General features: G+C 48.9%; 1 protein-coding gene and 1 long non-coding RNA gene across 3 annotated transcripts in view; one reads left to right on the top strand and one right to left on the bottom strand.

Annotated features, from left to right (window-relative positions):
- Window positions 1–5,695: 5,695 nt before the first annotated feature.
- LOC119708309 lies at window positions 5,696–10,647 on the bottom strand. The gene is made up of 3 exons (XR_005259032.1): window positions 10,510–10,647; window positions 7,745–8,042; window positions 5,696–7,557 (listed from the first exon to the last, which is right to left on the bottom strand). It is a non-coding gene; the product is annotated as an uncharacterized LOC119708309 (long non-coding RNA).
- Window positions 9,922–15,511, top strand: part of SEPHS1 (selenophosphate synthetase 1) — a 23,899-nt gene continuing 18,309 nt past the window's right edge. Inside the window, exons 1-2 of one of the 2 annotated variants that reach the window (XM_038154532.1) lie at window positions 9,922–10,048; window positions 13,145–13,404. In XM_038154532.1, coding sequence (XP_038010460.1) covers window positions 13,212–13,404 — 193 coding nt within the window. In that variant the 5' untranslated portion in view covers window positions 9,922–10,048; window positions 13,145–13,211. Of the gene's footprint in view, window positions 10,049–10,140; window positions 10,845–13,144; window positions 13,405–15,511 lie in introns of those variants that run through there. The other variant, XM_038154533.1, reaches the window with a different exon arrangement.

Genomic DNA, 15,511 nt, shown 5'->3' with positions numbered 1-15,511 from the left:
AACACCATTTGAAGAATAATCAGGTGGCAGCCTGTCTCACCCAGATTTTACCCTGTCATGGAGTCAGAGACACTCCCATCCACTGAAACACCTCTGTGCTGGATCTAGGGGTGCTGTGGGGCTGAGACCTCTTCTCCTGACCTGGCAAATCAGGTGCTGCAGATTCAACACCCCTGGGAGGCTCTGACCCAGCAAAACCCCACCTTGGCACACAGAACCAGGGCTCAGAGGCTCCGTGTCGGGGCGTGCAAGCCCTCTCTGCTTCATGCTGCAAATTTTGGTCCTTGAAGCCATGAGGCAGAATACTGCTGGGCCGACCTTGAGCAGCTCTCCCACGTTCTCCATCCTCCTCAGAGGGGGGGAGGTGAACCCACCCACCCACGAACTACTCTGCTTTGGTGGGCCACAGACCCCTGTGCGAGTGCCAAGGCTAATGCACAGCAGTGCTGCCCTCCCGGGCAGGGTTCGCTGCCGAACCCCAGATCTCTTCCTCCAGAAACAAATTGCTCTTCAACTATTGCCATCTTGTGGCGTCTGTGACCCGTTGCTTGTTCCTTTTATCTGCTAATGGTGTTGGTGAGAATCAGCAGTGTACACAGGCAATTTTAAAATGAAATGTAAATGAATCAGAAATGCCTACGGAGGAGCCATTAGCATAAATCCAATCAAAGGGCTTTGTTTAACTTGTTAAAAATGACTAAATATTTAGTGAGTGTGGGTGGGTGAGGTGATTCTTGCTCACACTTGGGAAGTTTTAGAAGCAAAACTAATGCTGATATCCTAAATGGCTGAACTTATAAGCAATTTTCTACCCCGAACTGTGCCTCCTCGGTCTATAACTCACTGGAATATTGTCTCCTGTTCAAGATCATCTCTAAAATATTATCACAGAATATGCTGAGTTGGAAGGGACCCACAAGGATTATCAAGTCCAGCTCCTGGCCCTGCACAGGACAGCCCAAGGGTCACACCCTGTGCCTGAGAGCATTGTCCAAACATTTCTTGAACTCTGTCAGGCTCAATGCTGTGACCACTGCCCTGGGGAGCCTCTTCCAGTGCCCAACCACCCTCTGGGTGAAGAACCTCTTCTAGCATCCAACCTAAACCTCCCCTGACACAACTTCAGGCCATTCCCTCCAGTGTTGTCACTGTCACCACAGAGAAGAGTTCAATGCCTGCCCCTCCTCTTCCCCTCACAAGGATGTTGAAGAGCACAATGAGGTCTCCTCTCAGTCCCAACTTTCTCCAGGCTGAACAAACCAAGTGACCTCAGCCCCTACACAAACAGCTTCCCCCTTCAGACCCTTCACCATCCTCATGGCCTTCCTTTGCACACTCTTTAACAGTTTAACATCTTTCTTATATTCTGGTGCCCAAAACTGCCCACAGTATTTGCTTCTAGGAGCGGTTGACTCACTTAATGAGATATCTGGACTCTCATGAGCACTGCAGGCATCCCCTGAGAGTGGGGTTTCCCTTGGATCCAACCCTACCCATCCCTGTCATGCCAATGGTCCCACCCAGCTGGGATGCTGAGGGTGCAATGCAAGATGGCACCACCAGCAGTGCAGGACCACCATGACCACCTGTGTTGTGCACCACAAAGATCACCTTGGGGATGGGAAATATTTTCTGCAATGAAAGTGATGAAATCCTGCAAGAGGTTGCCCAGAGAGGTGCTACATGCCCCATCCCTGGAAACATTCACAGTCAGGTTTGTTGGAGCTCTGAACAACCGGATTTAGTTGAAGATGTCCCTGTTTATGGCAGGGGGTTTGGAACCAGGTGACTTCTAAAGGTGCCTTCCAACCCAAACCATTCTGTGATTCTATGAACAAGAGACATTCTGGTGCCTATAGATTTTATCCAAACTGGCAGGAATGGGAAGGGCCCACTTCTTTGGCCCCAGTGTTACCTGCTGAGTGTCAGGAGGTGCACATGAAGCTGATGTTTGGAGGCAGTTTCAGTGGCACCAGCAGAGCAGCCCCAGCTCCCTGTTCCTCTGCTGCAACCCACCCATCCCGCCTCCACTCCTCATGCTCCCACATCCACAGCAGCTTGTGCAGAGCCACCCTGACCAAACCAACCCTAAAGTAAAGTGGAGAAACTCCACTTTTTGGAGCACACATCTATTCCCTGACCCATCGGTTACACTCCAGCTGTATGGATAGTGCTAAGGATATTGGTCATAGCGAGAGGCAGCTCTGCAGCTTGGATTAAATCAAAAACCGAGTTAAAAACAGCGCTCAGCCTTGGCTCTGCTGTGACTCCTTGGGCTCCACAGGGATCACTCAAGCTGGCAGCAGACGGGGCTTGGGGCAATGCTTTGCATTTGGGAAGAGCAGCTATTTCCTGCTGCTCTGCTCTCTGGAATGGAGCTGCACCGGGCGGGTGTTAATTGCCTTTCTGGAAATCAAAGCAGCCGGCACGGGGGCTGGCTGCTGTTCTTCGCTTCCCCCAGGCGCTGCCCATCAGCCGGCTTTGCCTTCCTGCCTGCACAGGGAAATACCTCACCTGCAGGGATTGTCTCCCCAGGGAGCCCCAGGCCGCTCCAAAGGAACATTTGCCCCTTTCCACAGCCTTATCCCGCTGTCCAAGCGTGAGGTCCTGCAAAGGCAGATGCTGCTGTGGAGAATTTACTTAATGCCGATGCTGGGCACAAGTCCTGGGAAAACACACTCAAATCTGGCTGCAGAGAGGGGAGGAGGAGCAGCGGGATGCAGGGAATGGGAAAGAAATGGAAAAATGGGAAGACTTAATGTGTGATTGTTTCTCTCCCTGTGAGATTTTGTGGGTTTTACTTTTAAATGCTGGGGGAAAGCCCTTTAGGAGAATGTGGAGCACCACATTACATAAGTGCAGGGCTGCATTTGGGGGTACAGAGATATGGGGAGCCCTGACACCCTCCTCCATCCACCCCCACATCCCAGTCAGTCCCACCAGAGGAGTCTCACCTCCTGGCAGCTCCAAGGATCCATCACTCCATTGAAACAGCCTTTGCATGTAAATCAGGGGCTTTCCAGGAGTTTCTTGGGGGAGCCACTGCCCGTGGGCTTGGCAATCCTCATTCCTGCTGCTGGCTTGGACTGGGAGCAGGAGAGATGTTTCAGTGCCTCCTCTGCTGTGAGACTGTTATGGCAACACACTCACATCCAACCCCTCAAGGAGATCAAACCACCCAGCCCCTGCTTGGGGGCTTGGGTTTGGTTTATTTTTGCTTTTCCAACGGGGAAAACACACCATTGCACAGTGGTTATGCCCGAGGAGATGAGAGGTGGTATTGGGCACACCTGGTCTCTTCCAGGGCACCCCACCTACAGCTCTGAGAGCACTTTGCTGACTTTACACCTGTTTCCCATATAAACCACTTTTCCCCATTTGCTCAAGTTTTAAGGGCCTGGTTGGCACAATTCTGGGTGGGATTCAGCTCTGTTTTGACAGACATCAGTTCAGGTGTGTTTAGGGGATCCTAATGACATGCTCATCTAATGGATACTGCTGGGTCAGAAGAAGGAGAAGGGACAGGGACAGACCTGGAGGGCTAGCTGCATGTCACCCCAGTGAGGGAAAAGGGAAGCTGGGAGCAGCAGCATCCTTCATTCCCACACCAATGCTTTCCAGCAGGCAGAGCCAGCAGGTTTGCTCCTTGCAACAGCTACCTGTTTTCCTGGGGAGCTGTTTGTTTCCCTGCTTGTGCATCCCAGCAGCCTTAGTTCAGCATCAAGAAGTGCCTGGCATCTCAAAAAGCTGTGGGTGCCCCATCTCTGGAAGTGTTCAAGGCCAGGGTGGCCTTGAGCAACTCAATATATCAGAAGTTGTCCCTGTCCATGGCAGGGGTTTGGACCGGATGAACTTTAAAGGTCCCTTCCAACTCAAACCAGTCAGGGATTCTGAAATTCTTTGGTTTAAACAGCACATTTGCCCTCTGCTGTGCTTTGGCAGCAGGACATTTCCCCTCTGGATTCACCTAAATTCCCACCTATCCCTCCAGCTACTGCACAGGGCTGGCAGCAGAGGAAAGCAGGAAAATCCAGGATGGAGAATAAGAAGACTCCTTGCCAGAGAAATTATCTGGAGCAGGTGGTTCCAGCTCAGAGGAACTCAATTTATATTCCCAAATGACATGCTGGGAGCTGCTCACAGCTCCATCAACAAGCACAGCACAGGCAGGCAGATGTTTTGGCAAGTGCCAGCAGCTGGAATAGGATTGCTGGCTCAGCTCGGCTGCACCCTTCGCTCCAGACAGTAATTTAGGAAGTCGGAGGCTCATCCCAAGGGAGCCTGTATTGCATGGCTGCAGCTCTGGCTGGCAGAACCACACAGCTCATTCTGAAACAAAGAGAGGGAGCAGAGAGCAGAGCTGGGCAGGAGGGGACACTCCTGGATTATTGACAGGCTCCAGCCTTGGGAAAACCGCGGCAGAGAAAAGCACGGGCTGTGCTTGGGACCAAAGGTGATGATGGGGTTGTGCCCCTGCCATCCACACTGCAGGAGCAGCTGTGCCCAGGGCACATCCCTGCCAAAGGAAGTGGGAAATGCTTGGGGATGCCCAGGCTCAGTGTGGTGGGATGTGGCTGAGGGACACAAAACCCTGCAAAAGGAGAAGGACACAAGGAGCATTCTGGTGGGCACTGCAAGGAACGGGGCTTGTCCCCAGCTGTCAGCACAGGTGAACTTCCAGGTCTGGAGCTGGAAGGAGGTGGCTCCCACATAGGCTGGGCAGTGTGGCAGAGGCTGCTGCCTCACCAAGCCCCGTGTGATTGTTTTATTTCCTGTGTGGTGGCCAGTAACAAAGAGCAGCTGTGCCGCGCCTGCTGCCCCAGACTGGCAGAACAAAGGAGCTCGATGATGAAATGTTTCCCCCACGTGTGACACCATGAGGATGTGATAGGCCAAGGCAGGGTGGTATTCCCACCCAAAGGCAGGGTGGGAATACCAAATCCAGTACAGTTTTGCAGAGATGTGTGTAAATCCAAGAGGGGTTCAGCAGAAGTCACCTCTAATGCTGCAAGAGGCTGTGGGAGAGCACACGGGCACATCTCAGACACAAAATGCCACCTTCCCAAACTGCCCACAAGGCTTCCCAGAGCCAGGCATGCTTCCACCTGAGGTACAACTCAGCCTGCCCGCCCTGGGGAGAGCCCTCACCAGCCCAGCCCAGGGCTGGTGGCTGCTTGTACAAGCCATGTAGGTGTCTGGGCAAAAAAAACCAAATAGAAACTGAGAAGCGGACTTTCCCTTGTAGCTTTTGGGGTGGCCAAGTGCAGGAGCAAAGAATGAAATGCTGCAAAAGGGATGAGGAAGAGACAGATGTTGTGAGGGTGCCTCTTCAGAGCAGCTTTATAGCACAGTGGTGTTTAACTGCTGGTGCAAAAGCAGCCAGGAGCCCCTCTCTGGGCACACAGAAAGGGAGCAAGCACCAAGACCCCAGCAGCAGGTGTGTACACACCACCCTCCCCACCCCACATCAGCAATTGATGGAAAATGGGGTCCAGGGGAGTCTAGTCAGACCCCATTGATCACTGATAGGCAGCATCACCCTGTTTGACTGCTGCATGGTGGAGGCTGGCAAGGGACTGGTGCTGGGGCATCATCCAGGAGCAGAACCCCAGGAGCCCTGCCATGGGTGCCCCTTCCATGGAGGATGCTCAGCTGGGTGCAGGGGATAAACACAGCCTGCAAAAACACAGAGGAAACTGCGCTTTCTTGAACTGCTGTAAACCACGAAGGGAATGTTTAAAAGAAGCTGCCAGGCAGGTATGATTTACTTGGCTTTTGATAAAATCTCACATCAGAGATTATTAAAGCACCTTATCAAAGGTTAAAGGGGCAAAGTCCCCATTTGGCAACAGAAAACAAAGACAGAGAACATCTGCTCCTTGAAGCAAAAATGAGCAAACAGCAAGGCACAGCAGAGGTCAATACTGGCATCATTACTATTTAATACCTCTTGTATATTAATGAGAGGAAAAAGACAAAAAAACAATGCAAAGAAAGCCAACAATAGTCCAAACTTATTTTACTTTGGCAAAACAGAGGGAGGTAGGGAAAAAAGCCATGCTGTGAGATGTGCTTTACATGAGAAATTAAATTATCACACTAAAGTTTGCCAGTGGAAGTAGTTTCAGCACATTAAACATCATATTCAGCCCAAGCGGGGCTGAACCAACTGGTCCCATTTTACCAGCCACTTCATTGTGAATTCTGAAATGAGGGAAAAAAAAAAAAAAGACAAACACTTTCGCTGTCATTTCTTACCCTGGTTTTAATCAGCCAGTATTTCCTCATGCTCTTGTGATGCCACAGTTTCTTGGTTACAAACATTGCAGGGGAAGGCTGCATTGTTTTATTTAAAAAAAAAAAGAAAAAAAGTTTCTGCTGACATTTAAGAAACAGAACAGGGAGAGTTCAAACTCCGATCATTTTGTAAACACCAAATATGCAGGACCGAGTCAGAAGCCTACATGGATCAAAAATATTGCTTAGCTTCAACCCGGATGTGTACACAACAAAGCACCTTGGCCAAAGAAATCTGAGCTGCTAATAATCCACACTCCAGGTCATCCATGGAAAAAAGACTGATGAAATGCAGGCCCTGCACCTGTAAAGGCTACAGACATCTGTCACGTCCTCAAGTCAGCACAGGAGGCAGCTGGCTTTGACAAGTGATCAGGCACAGCATGGAGGGCTTAACCTTCTTTTCTTTCTCCTTTTTGCTCTTCCTAAAGTGTGTGGAGCAGTCTCTTCCCATGGTATTGGACCAAATTGCTCCAATCATGGAGTTTCTGCTGGAAGTTTTGGACGCAGATGACAAAAAATGCCTTTGGAAGGGAGGGAAGAAAGGAAATGTGATCAGTTTTTAAGTCTAGAAAGCCACTATTGGGCTCCAGGAAAATGTTCCATGAAGCTGGTGGTTCCAGCAATGTGGGGCCTCCCCAGGGCTGCTGGATCCATCACTACTCTTTCACGGTTTTGTTTATGATCCTGCATGAAAAGGAGCTTCCCCTGTGTGCACAGGATTTCCTTCCTGATGCCACAGTTCCTCCAGCAGCTGTTCCAAGCGTGGAGCCCCTGGAGAAGCACAGGGCACATGAGTGCTGGGTGCAGCAGCACACCTGAAGCTGCAGTGGAGAGGTGGCTCACTGCTCCTCTTGGCTCGGCTTCCTTGGCAAAGCCACTTTTCTACCCCTTGCCTGCCCACACAAAGGCTCACCCCAGCACAGGCAGCAGGGCCCGGAGCACACATCCACTGGGACATGTGCAGATCCACCCAAGGATGCTCCATCATTGTCTGTGCCAAGAAATTGCTTTTAATTAATCAGGGCCTCAATTATGTGCAGTTCTCATCTCTATACCCTGGTCCTGGTTAGCTTCAGCTCTACAGAGTCACATCTGTGCCGGTACTAATGAGCATGAATTTCCAAGTATTCATGTCTTCTTTCAGCCACGTTACCACATGGAAATCTCAATTTACTTTATTTTCCCCTCTGTTAAAGAAATGTCTAGTCTTCACAGATGTGGGGAAGAAGATAAAAATATGATCCAATTCCCTCTTCCCTGCAAAAATATCAGAAAGGAAAATCATGTAAGTCAGGGCTCAAAATCAGCAATGTTATCTCATGGTTTCCCTTACACTTCATGTTTGGGTTTTTTTTTAAATGAGCTGCTTGTTGTAGAGGCAATGGCTAAATGCTGGAGAAATGTTAGATCAGAGCATCTGATTTCCAGCTCTCAAGATACTTACAGGGTTTTTTTTCAGATTGAAATCATCTCTCAAGGAACACACATACGTGATACGAGGCCAGTGCTCAGCAAAATCAGATCGATGGCAATCAGAAGATTCCGAGATCTTCTGCCTCCTCTTCATCTGGGAGGAGGGAGAGGCACTAAAGGGTTCAAATTCCAGGTCAGGACTGCAGATGCCACGTCCTCAATTCATCTCTGCTGTCAAAACCATCAGCCAAATGCCCCACAGCTGCTCACTGAGAAACAGCTTCTGTGTGTCGAGCTTGAAATGCTTTCAGAGAGCAACACGGAGGAGCCTGAAAATCAATTAATTATACAAATATTAGTGACTTCCTAAATGTGCTCAGTGCCGGGGGCTCCCGTGCACCTCTGGTCCCCTGCACCACAGTCCTGGGGCACTACATTCTCTGGGAGATAAAAAGAGTAATTAAAATCAGGCAAGAAAAGCAACACTTTATTTTTTTTTTTCTCTTTCTGCTTGTTTTTAGACAAGACTTTTTCAAAGCCAGTTGCATGAAAAGTAATCTTTGAATTAACAGGCAATTACTTAATTAGGTACTTAGCTGCAAATTACATGAAGCAAAGTGCCTGTGTTATCTATTTGGAAATGTAAACTGGGCCCTGTGCTATCCCTTACACAGAAATTCCCTCCTTTATAGAGGAAACTTGTCTTGCACATAAAGCAAGAGACTCATCTGAATCCTGACTTTAATCGTTTGGGAAAAGGGTCTTTGGAAGCATAAAAAACACTTCTAGGGAGAAAAAATGACTGAGAAGACACTGGAAATCAGACATGTTAAAGACATGTTAGATTCCAGTGATTTGTATATTAAATGCATAAGAAAAAATGGGATGCTTTGCAAATCAGTGATGGAAAAGGGTTGACTTGAGCAAGTAGCCTGTGACAATCCTGCCTGCTGGCTACTAAAAACACAGCCCACCTTCCTAGAGTTGTGCTGAACCCATCAGCACCTGCTGCAAAACAGGATTACATTTTTCCTGAATCATGATCAAAGCCACATTCTGGGTAAAAAAAAGTCACCAGCTGACAGACCCAGCCTCATTGCAGTGCTCCTGCTGTGGTACCTGCAGCCTTCCATGGGCCACACACTGATCAAACCCCTTGGGGATGACACCTGAGGAAATGACACCTCTAGCTCCCTGGGGCCACAGTCTTGGCTCTGCACACAGAAAAATTTAATGTTGGCCAAATTTTGCCCATTGTCAGGTCCATTTGAACCCCTCACTTTCCTTTAGCCCAACATTTTGGTGTGACATGGATCAAATGTGACTTTTTGTCCAGTTTCTGGGCAAAATTCAGCATCAGTGCAGGACCTGGCTCTGCAGGTGCCAGGTCTCCTCAGCTGTGATTAAATTTCCCACCCAAATTGTTCCCAATCTGAAAGTTTTCATATTGAAGGAGAAGGTGCCCGAGCAAGGAATTCTACAGGCAGACTTGTGCTTCTCAGGGGAAACATCAGCCTGTGTGAGGAGGAATTTCTTCACAGAAAGGACGATTAGACATTAGAACAGGTTCCCAAGGATGATTAGACATTAGAACAGCTTCCCAAGGAGGCGGTGGAGTCACCATCCCTGGAGGTGTTTAAGGCAGGCCTGGAAGTGGCACTCAGTGCCACGGTCTGGTTGACAGGGCGGTGTTCGGTCACAGGTTGGACACTATCTCAGAGGTCTTTTCCAATCAATTTCTAATCAATTTTGGGATTAGGGGAAATGGCCTTAAACAGAGACAGGGGAGATTCAGATTAGGTACTCAAGAAGTATTTTTCCGCGTTAGGTTGCCCGGACAGGCGGTGGAGTCGCGGTGCCCGGAGTTAAGTTCAAGAGGGTGATGAGGTTTAGCATCTAAGGGGTTACAGCGGCAGCGCTGCCTCGGACTGCTCGATCTTAAAGGTCTCTCCGAGCCTCGATGGCTGCGGGATTGCGCGAAGGGACGGACCCCGCACACACACACACACCCGGGCTGCCCACACGTGCCGCGCTGAGGGGCGGGCGGTGTCGCGACATGTCGCGCCGCAACGGCGCGCGCCCCCGCGCGGGAACGCGCGTGGGATGCGGTGTGAGGGGGAGCGGGAGGGCGCGGGAAGGCGGGAGGGAAAGGGAGGGAAAAGCAGGGAAAGGGAGGAAAAAGGGGGGGGTTTTAACCCCCCCGTGCCCGGCGGCGGCGGCGGCATTTTCTATTCAGGCGGCGCTGAGGGAGCCCGTCGCGCCCGGTGCATTGTGGGACCGCGCTGGGAGTCCCGTTCGCGGGAGGAGGCGGAGGGCGAGGAGGCGGCGAGAGCCGGTGAGAGGGAGACCTGAGGAGGGAGGAGGAGGAGGAGGGGGGGTGCAAGGCGGGGAGATTTAAAGGGGAATTCGCCTCCGCCGTTCCCGCCGGGCCGGGCGCGGGGGGTGGCGCGGCGCGGCCGGGGCGCGGGGTGCCCGCCTGGCCCGGGCCCCGCCGCCCTCCCTCGGCCCGGCCCCGGGGGAAGGGCGGAGGAAGGAGCGGGGATGGGGGGGCAGCGCCTCACCGCGATGCGGCCGCTTTAAAAAAATTTGGACGCCGGCAGCGGACGGGTTAAATTTTTCGCCCGCCGACATTTTTTTTTTCCCTTTTCCCTCCTTTCCCCCCCCATTCCTCCCCCCACCCCCGTGCTCCTCTCCCTCCCCATTACGGAGTGTCGGTGTAGGGGGGGGTGCTGCTCCCAACATCCCACCGGCCGTCCCCGCCAGCGAGGGGTGAACCCCGCCCCGGCGACACCGTACCTGCACGTGGGGACACGGGGGACACCGCGGTCGGACACCCGCGGGCTCCGTCCCCGCCGCAGCCCGGGAAGGGGCCGCTGCCACCGCCGCTCCGAGCGCAGCTTCTTCCTCCTCGACCTCTTCCCCCGCCGCCGCTTCTCCGGCTGCACAAAGAGCGGCGGCGAAGGCCCCGGGTTTGCCTCTAAAGGCAGCGGCTGGAAATTTAAGGTGTCCCGGAGCCATGTCTGCCCGCAGCGCTCCCCGCCGCATTCCCCGGATCGATGGTGGTTGCAGCGCCTCGCCTCGCGTGTCTCGGGCGGTCGGGCTGGCGGTGGGTGCGCTGGGGTTTCTTTGGGGTATGTACCTGGCTCCAGTTCTCCCTCCCTCCCCCTCTTTTCGCTCCCGTGCCCCCCTCTCTCTGCTGTTTAGGAAGGCAAGGGTTAACCTTTAGCTTTTAATATTTATTATGCCGCTCTTTTAAAGTAAGAAACGTCTGGGTTAGGAGGTGTCTGCTGCTGGGGAGGGATGCTTGTCACTCACATCGCAATGCTGCTGCATGGACTGCCAGAATCGCAGAATGTTCTGAGTTGCAAGGGACTCTCAAGTGCCATCAGTCCGGCTGCTGGCTGTGCACAGGGCAGCCCCGAGAATCACACCTTGTGCCTGAGAGTTGTCCAAACTCTTCGTGAACTCTGCTAGGCTCGGTGCTGTGACCACCAAAGTCACCAAAACTTGGAATGTTGCTCCCATGGGAGTCTGTGAATTACACAGTTGCACGCAGCTTTAATCAGCTCTTTATTAGAAAAGTTACTGTATTCTTGCACTGGGGATGTTTTCCATTAAATGAAATAATTTTGCTTGTTTCACGAGTTGTTTTCAAACGGGGGAACTGTGTCCTTACAGTCCTCAAGGCTGCAAAAAGTTCCTGGTAGGCTGTGGCCTCTGCATCCATCCCTGTGTAAGTAGGCAGGGGGTGCTAAGCTTATTGCACTTATTGGTTAGATGAAGGAAGATATTTCTCTTGTGGGGCAAGCTGCTTTTTATAATTTTTCTGGAATTAATTAGAATGAAGCGTCAAAAAAGAATGAAGAAAAAAAAAATCCCCCCTTCCTTGAAAAGCTTTTGTCTCCTATTTCTGTTGACAGGTTGTTTTCCAGACACTTTTTTTTTTTTTTTTTTTTCAAGTGCTTAGTGTCTTGCATTGGAAGACAACGGCTAGGAACTGAATTCATTGCTCATCCAAGACACGTTCTTGTAACTAGAGTTTGGATTTCTGCCCGAGCCTAGGCTTTGGAAGATTTGTTTTAAATAAGTGCCACACCTCCCAGAGAAGGAGGGAAAACACAGTGAAGGGGAGTTGGGCTCCACATCAAAAAGTTCTCAGGGAACTTAAAACTTCAGTTCCTACAAATTACAGACAATAAATTGACTTAAAGGTTTATGGAACAGATGTGCTTGTTAGTAAGTGCTGTGGAGGGCAGATACAGCACAGTCTGTAGATTTACTTCTTTCTTTCATTTAGCAAAGTTGAACTTGGCAAATGCGAGTCCCTTGAATTCTTCTTTTCAGCTTAACCTCATTAGGGCATAGCCGCCAGTATCAGGTTTTGTCAGCGATGCCACTGAACTCTGTTCTTGTTGCTATTACATAGGATCCTTGCTTTCTAAGAAACTACTACTAGACAGATTGCTTTTAGTAATTCCTGAAAACTTGTTCTCTGAGAAAGATGAATTGTATTTTATCACAGCCGTTCCTGTTTAGAAGTCAGTGTCTCGGTTAGGCCTCTTATTAGTTTTGGAGTGTGGTGGATGTGAGTCAGAGTGGAAAAACGTTCTAAAATTAGACATGCATTGTTAAGAATTTTATTAAATGAATTGCATCAGTGTCTTTTTACATTACTGTTTTAATGGACAATTCTCTGATTTTCTGTATCATTAGTTGACTAAAAAAGGGCTGAAGAGGCAAGAAACTTTTCAGCTTTTTTTTGTCCGTGAATGTGCTAAAAGGTAAACTGGCATGCCTGTAGGTGAACTACTCTGCTTAAATACAGCCTCTTTGTTCTTCTGCTACCTGTACCAACAGAACACCAGGACTGTGTTTCTCCCAGGGAGAACAGGTGTATTATCAAGCTTCAGCTTCTTACCTCAGGACTGAAGCAGAGCCATTGTTTGGAAAGCATCCTATTTTTGAGATTAATATGTTAGTGGCTAAAATTATGACCCCACACTGGGCTGAGTACAAACAGATGTCTGTGCTGAGCATGCTGCAGGATCAGGGCCCAGGCTGCCTTGTGGCCCCTGTGCTCTGGGAACTATTATTTCTTTCACTACCTCTGTGTTAAATGAGGACGGTAAGAGCGTTAGATTCTTTATTTAATGAAAACCTTACGCAGCATATCTGGAAAAGAACTTAATTCTCTCTGATTCACCTGGCATAGTTATAGTTTTAAATGTCAGGAGGTAGGATGAGGAGTCATCCCTTTGTAGTCGTGGGGAAATGAGTTGTGTGAGATGTGCACACCTGTCTTAACAGGTGAACAACCTAAACGAGCACTCTTTTAACTTGCACCATGTGGAAAACACATTGTCTTGCAGGTCGTGGGACTTTCCAATGTTCCTTTTTTCTTTTTTAATTGTTGTTTTTATTTTTCAATAAGACTGATCAGCAGAGAAACTGATCCCGTTGCTCTGGGGTGGGAGAGGCCGGCAGTCTGTGGGAGAACCATGTCTGTTCGGGAGTCCTTCAACCCCGAAAGTTACGAACTGGACAAGAGCTTCCGTCTGACCCGATTCACTGAACTGAAGGGCACGGGCTGCAAAGTGCCGCAGGATGTCTTACAGAAACTGCTTGAATCTCTACAAGAAAACCATTTTCAGGAAGATGAACAGTTCTTGGGGGCAGTTATGCCCAGGTTGGGTAAGTAGCTGCTGCTCTGGACATTTGTGGTCCTTCTGCTCGGTTTACTTAGTGACACAACCACATTTGTGGTTAGTTTAACCAGTTTGAAAATTGTATGTTGTAGAATGCATGCACAGCATCCAGAAAGCTGAAGAATGAATCTCATGCTGTCATTTGTTGGCATCTGGGATGCAAGAATATTATCTTAATTATAACATCCTGCAGTGCACTCAACTACAAGGCAAAACACTCAGGAATGGCCATTGTGATGGGCACATGCTTAGGTGTTAGTCTGCTCCTTCCTTTCCCCCCAGTAGATGCTGTGCAAACTGAAATCCTCTCAGATAATTTCTAGACTTTTATGTTCATGCATTGCATTTGGAATTTGATGCAATGGATGAATGAATTTGGATTACTCCCAGGTGAATTTCCCTTCTCCCTCACCTCCCCTCCCCTCTGTTCCTGGGTCAGAGAAAGTGAGCAAGAGAACCTCCTGGCTTCAGCTGTCTGGGAGCAAATTGTTTCACAGTTGTCATTGTTCCTTTGAGTCCTTTCGTTGTTCCCCACTCTAACTCTTTTGCTCACCTGTAGAAGCTGCCTGGGAAAGGCTGCCTTTCCAAGACCTCTGTGTTCTTGCCAGCTTCACTTTCTCTTTGATATTTGCACAATGATGCAAGCAATAAGGGAAAACAACCTGCACAAGCCACCTACATGGGGAACAGGGCAAACGTAGGTATTTTGATACCAGCTACTGTACCTAATATTGATATAGATAAATTAATGTAGATAATGTGTTTAATGACACTTTTAATTCTGTTTGTCTATTTACTCAGCCCTGCATATTCAATCTCTTTGCAGTGCAGAATGGTTTTTTTCCCCTCAACTTAGGAATATCAATGGAGCATTTATTCTGAAGTTATTATCAGTTTAGTGTTCAATAACCTTATTAAAAATTATATAAATATTGCTAATTGTCTATTAGCAGGCTAACAGGTTGCAACCCACTATTCTGGTAGAGATTGAATATAATCAGAGATTAGTAAGGCACCCATGCTCTTGCTTAAACAATGGGGATCTTTGTATGAACTATCTAAGCAGCAATTGTGTAATTGTGTGTGAAGCTGGGGTGGCACCATAATTTAATACTCCCTGATAGAGGACACTTCCATCTTTTTTCATCCCCAAATTGCTATTCATGTGTATTTTTCTAGATTAAGTAAGCTGTTCACAACAGCATTTCAGTTTGGCAGTTTTCTAAAATCAGCAATAGTTTGGTTTAGATTTCTTTTCTCTTACACACTTACAGGCTCTAAACAATAATGGAACTGCTAGTAGACTTTTCTTCTACAGCTATATGAAAAGGTATAAAAGTAGATTTATGCCCTCAGTGTGTAGGTGTGATACTATGTAACAGAAAATCTGTTTGTAGTAGAAGGTGAAGAGTTCAGATCTCTTTTAAAATATGCTTTTGTGATGAGTATCCCTTTAGCAAATGTGTCTTTAGATAAGTTTGGTGTGATATTTGGCTTTGATGTCCTGTGCTTAAAAGGTATAGACAGGTAACTTTGCTACCTATGCATAGGCATCATGCTTTTGAAACGCAGTCAGGAGGGAGGTGGCCAGCAGCAGGTTCAAGCTCTCCCCTTTTTAGTTCTGCAGGAGATGTTATCCAGAGCAAACTTAAATACGACTGTGAGTAAGAAACTGCAGATCTGATGTTTATTCTCAGAACTGTTACGGATCTGAAATCAGTCACAGCTCTGAACAGATTCACTTGTTATTCAGAGCTGGTTTGGTGGAACATGAACACAGCCTCAGAAGGACCATCATCCTAGCCCCTTGGTCTGTCTGTCTAACAGAGTTGGTTTTGCAGCATTATGGCATGAAAGGTGAACTGAGGGCAAAGCAGCTCCTGCACCTGAGCCACTTCTCTGTAACTGCTTATGTGCCCTTCCCTGGAGGCACTGAATGTCAGGCATAGTGACTTGGGAGCTTCTGTGGAGATTGGGCAATCCTAAATTACTGCTTGAGAGCTTGTTAGTGCTCTTCCAAGGCAAGATCTCTTTCCTCTCCAGGCAGGGGAGGCAAGATCCTCTCCACCTGTATACTGTCTAGCAGACTTCTG

The sequence above is a fragment of the Motacilla alba genome, chromosome 1A (assembly GCF_015832195.1).
Source record: "Motacilla alba alba isolate MOTALB_02 chromosome 1A, Motacilla_alba_V1.0_pri, whole genome shotgun sequence".
NCBI classification, from domain to species: Eukaryota; Metazoa; Chordata; class Aves; order Passeriformes; family Motacillidae; genus Motacilla; species Motacilla alba.
This window is presented reverse-complemented; position numbering and strand designations above follow the sequence as displayed.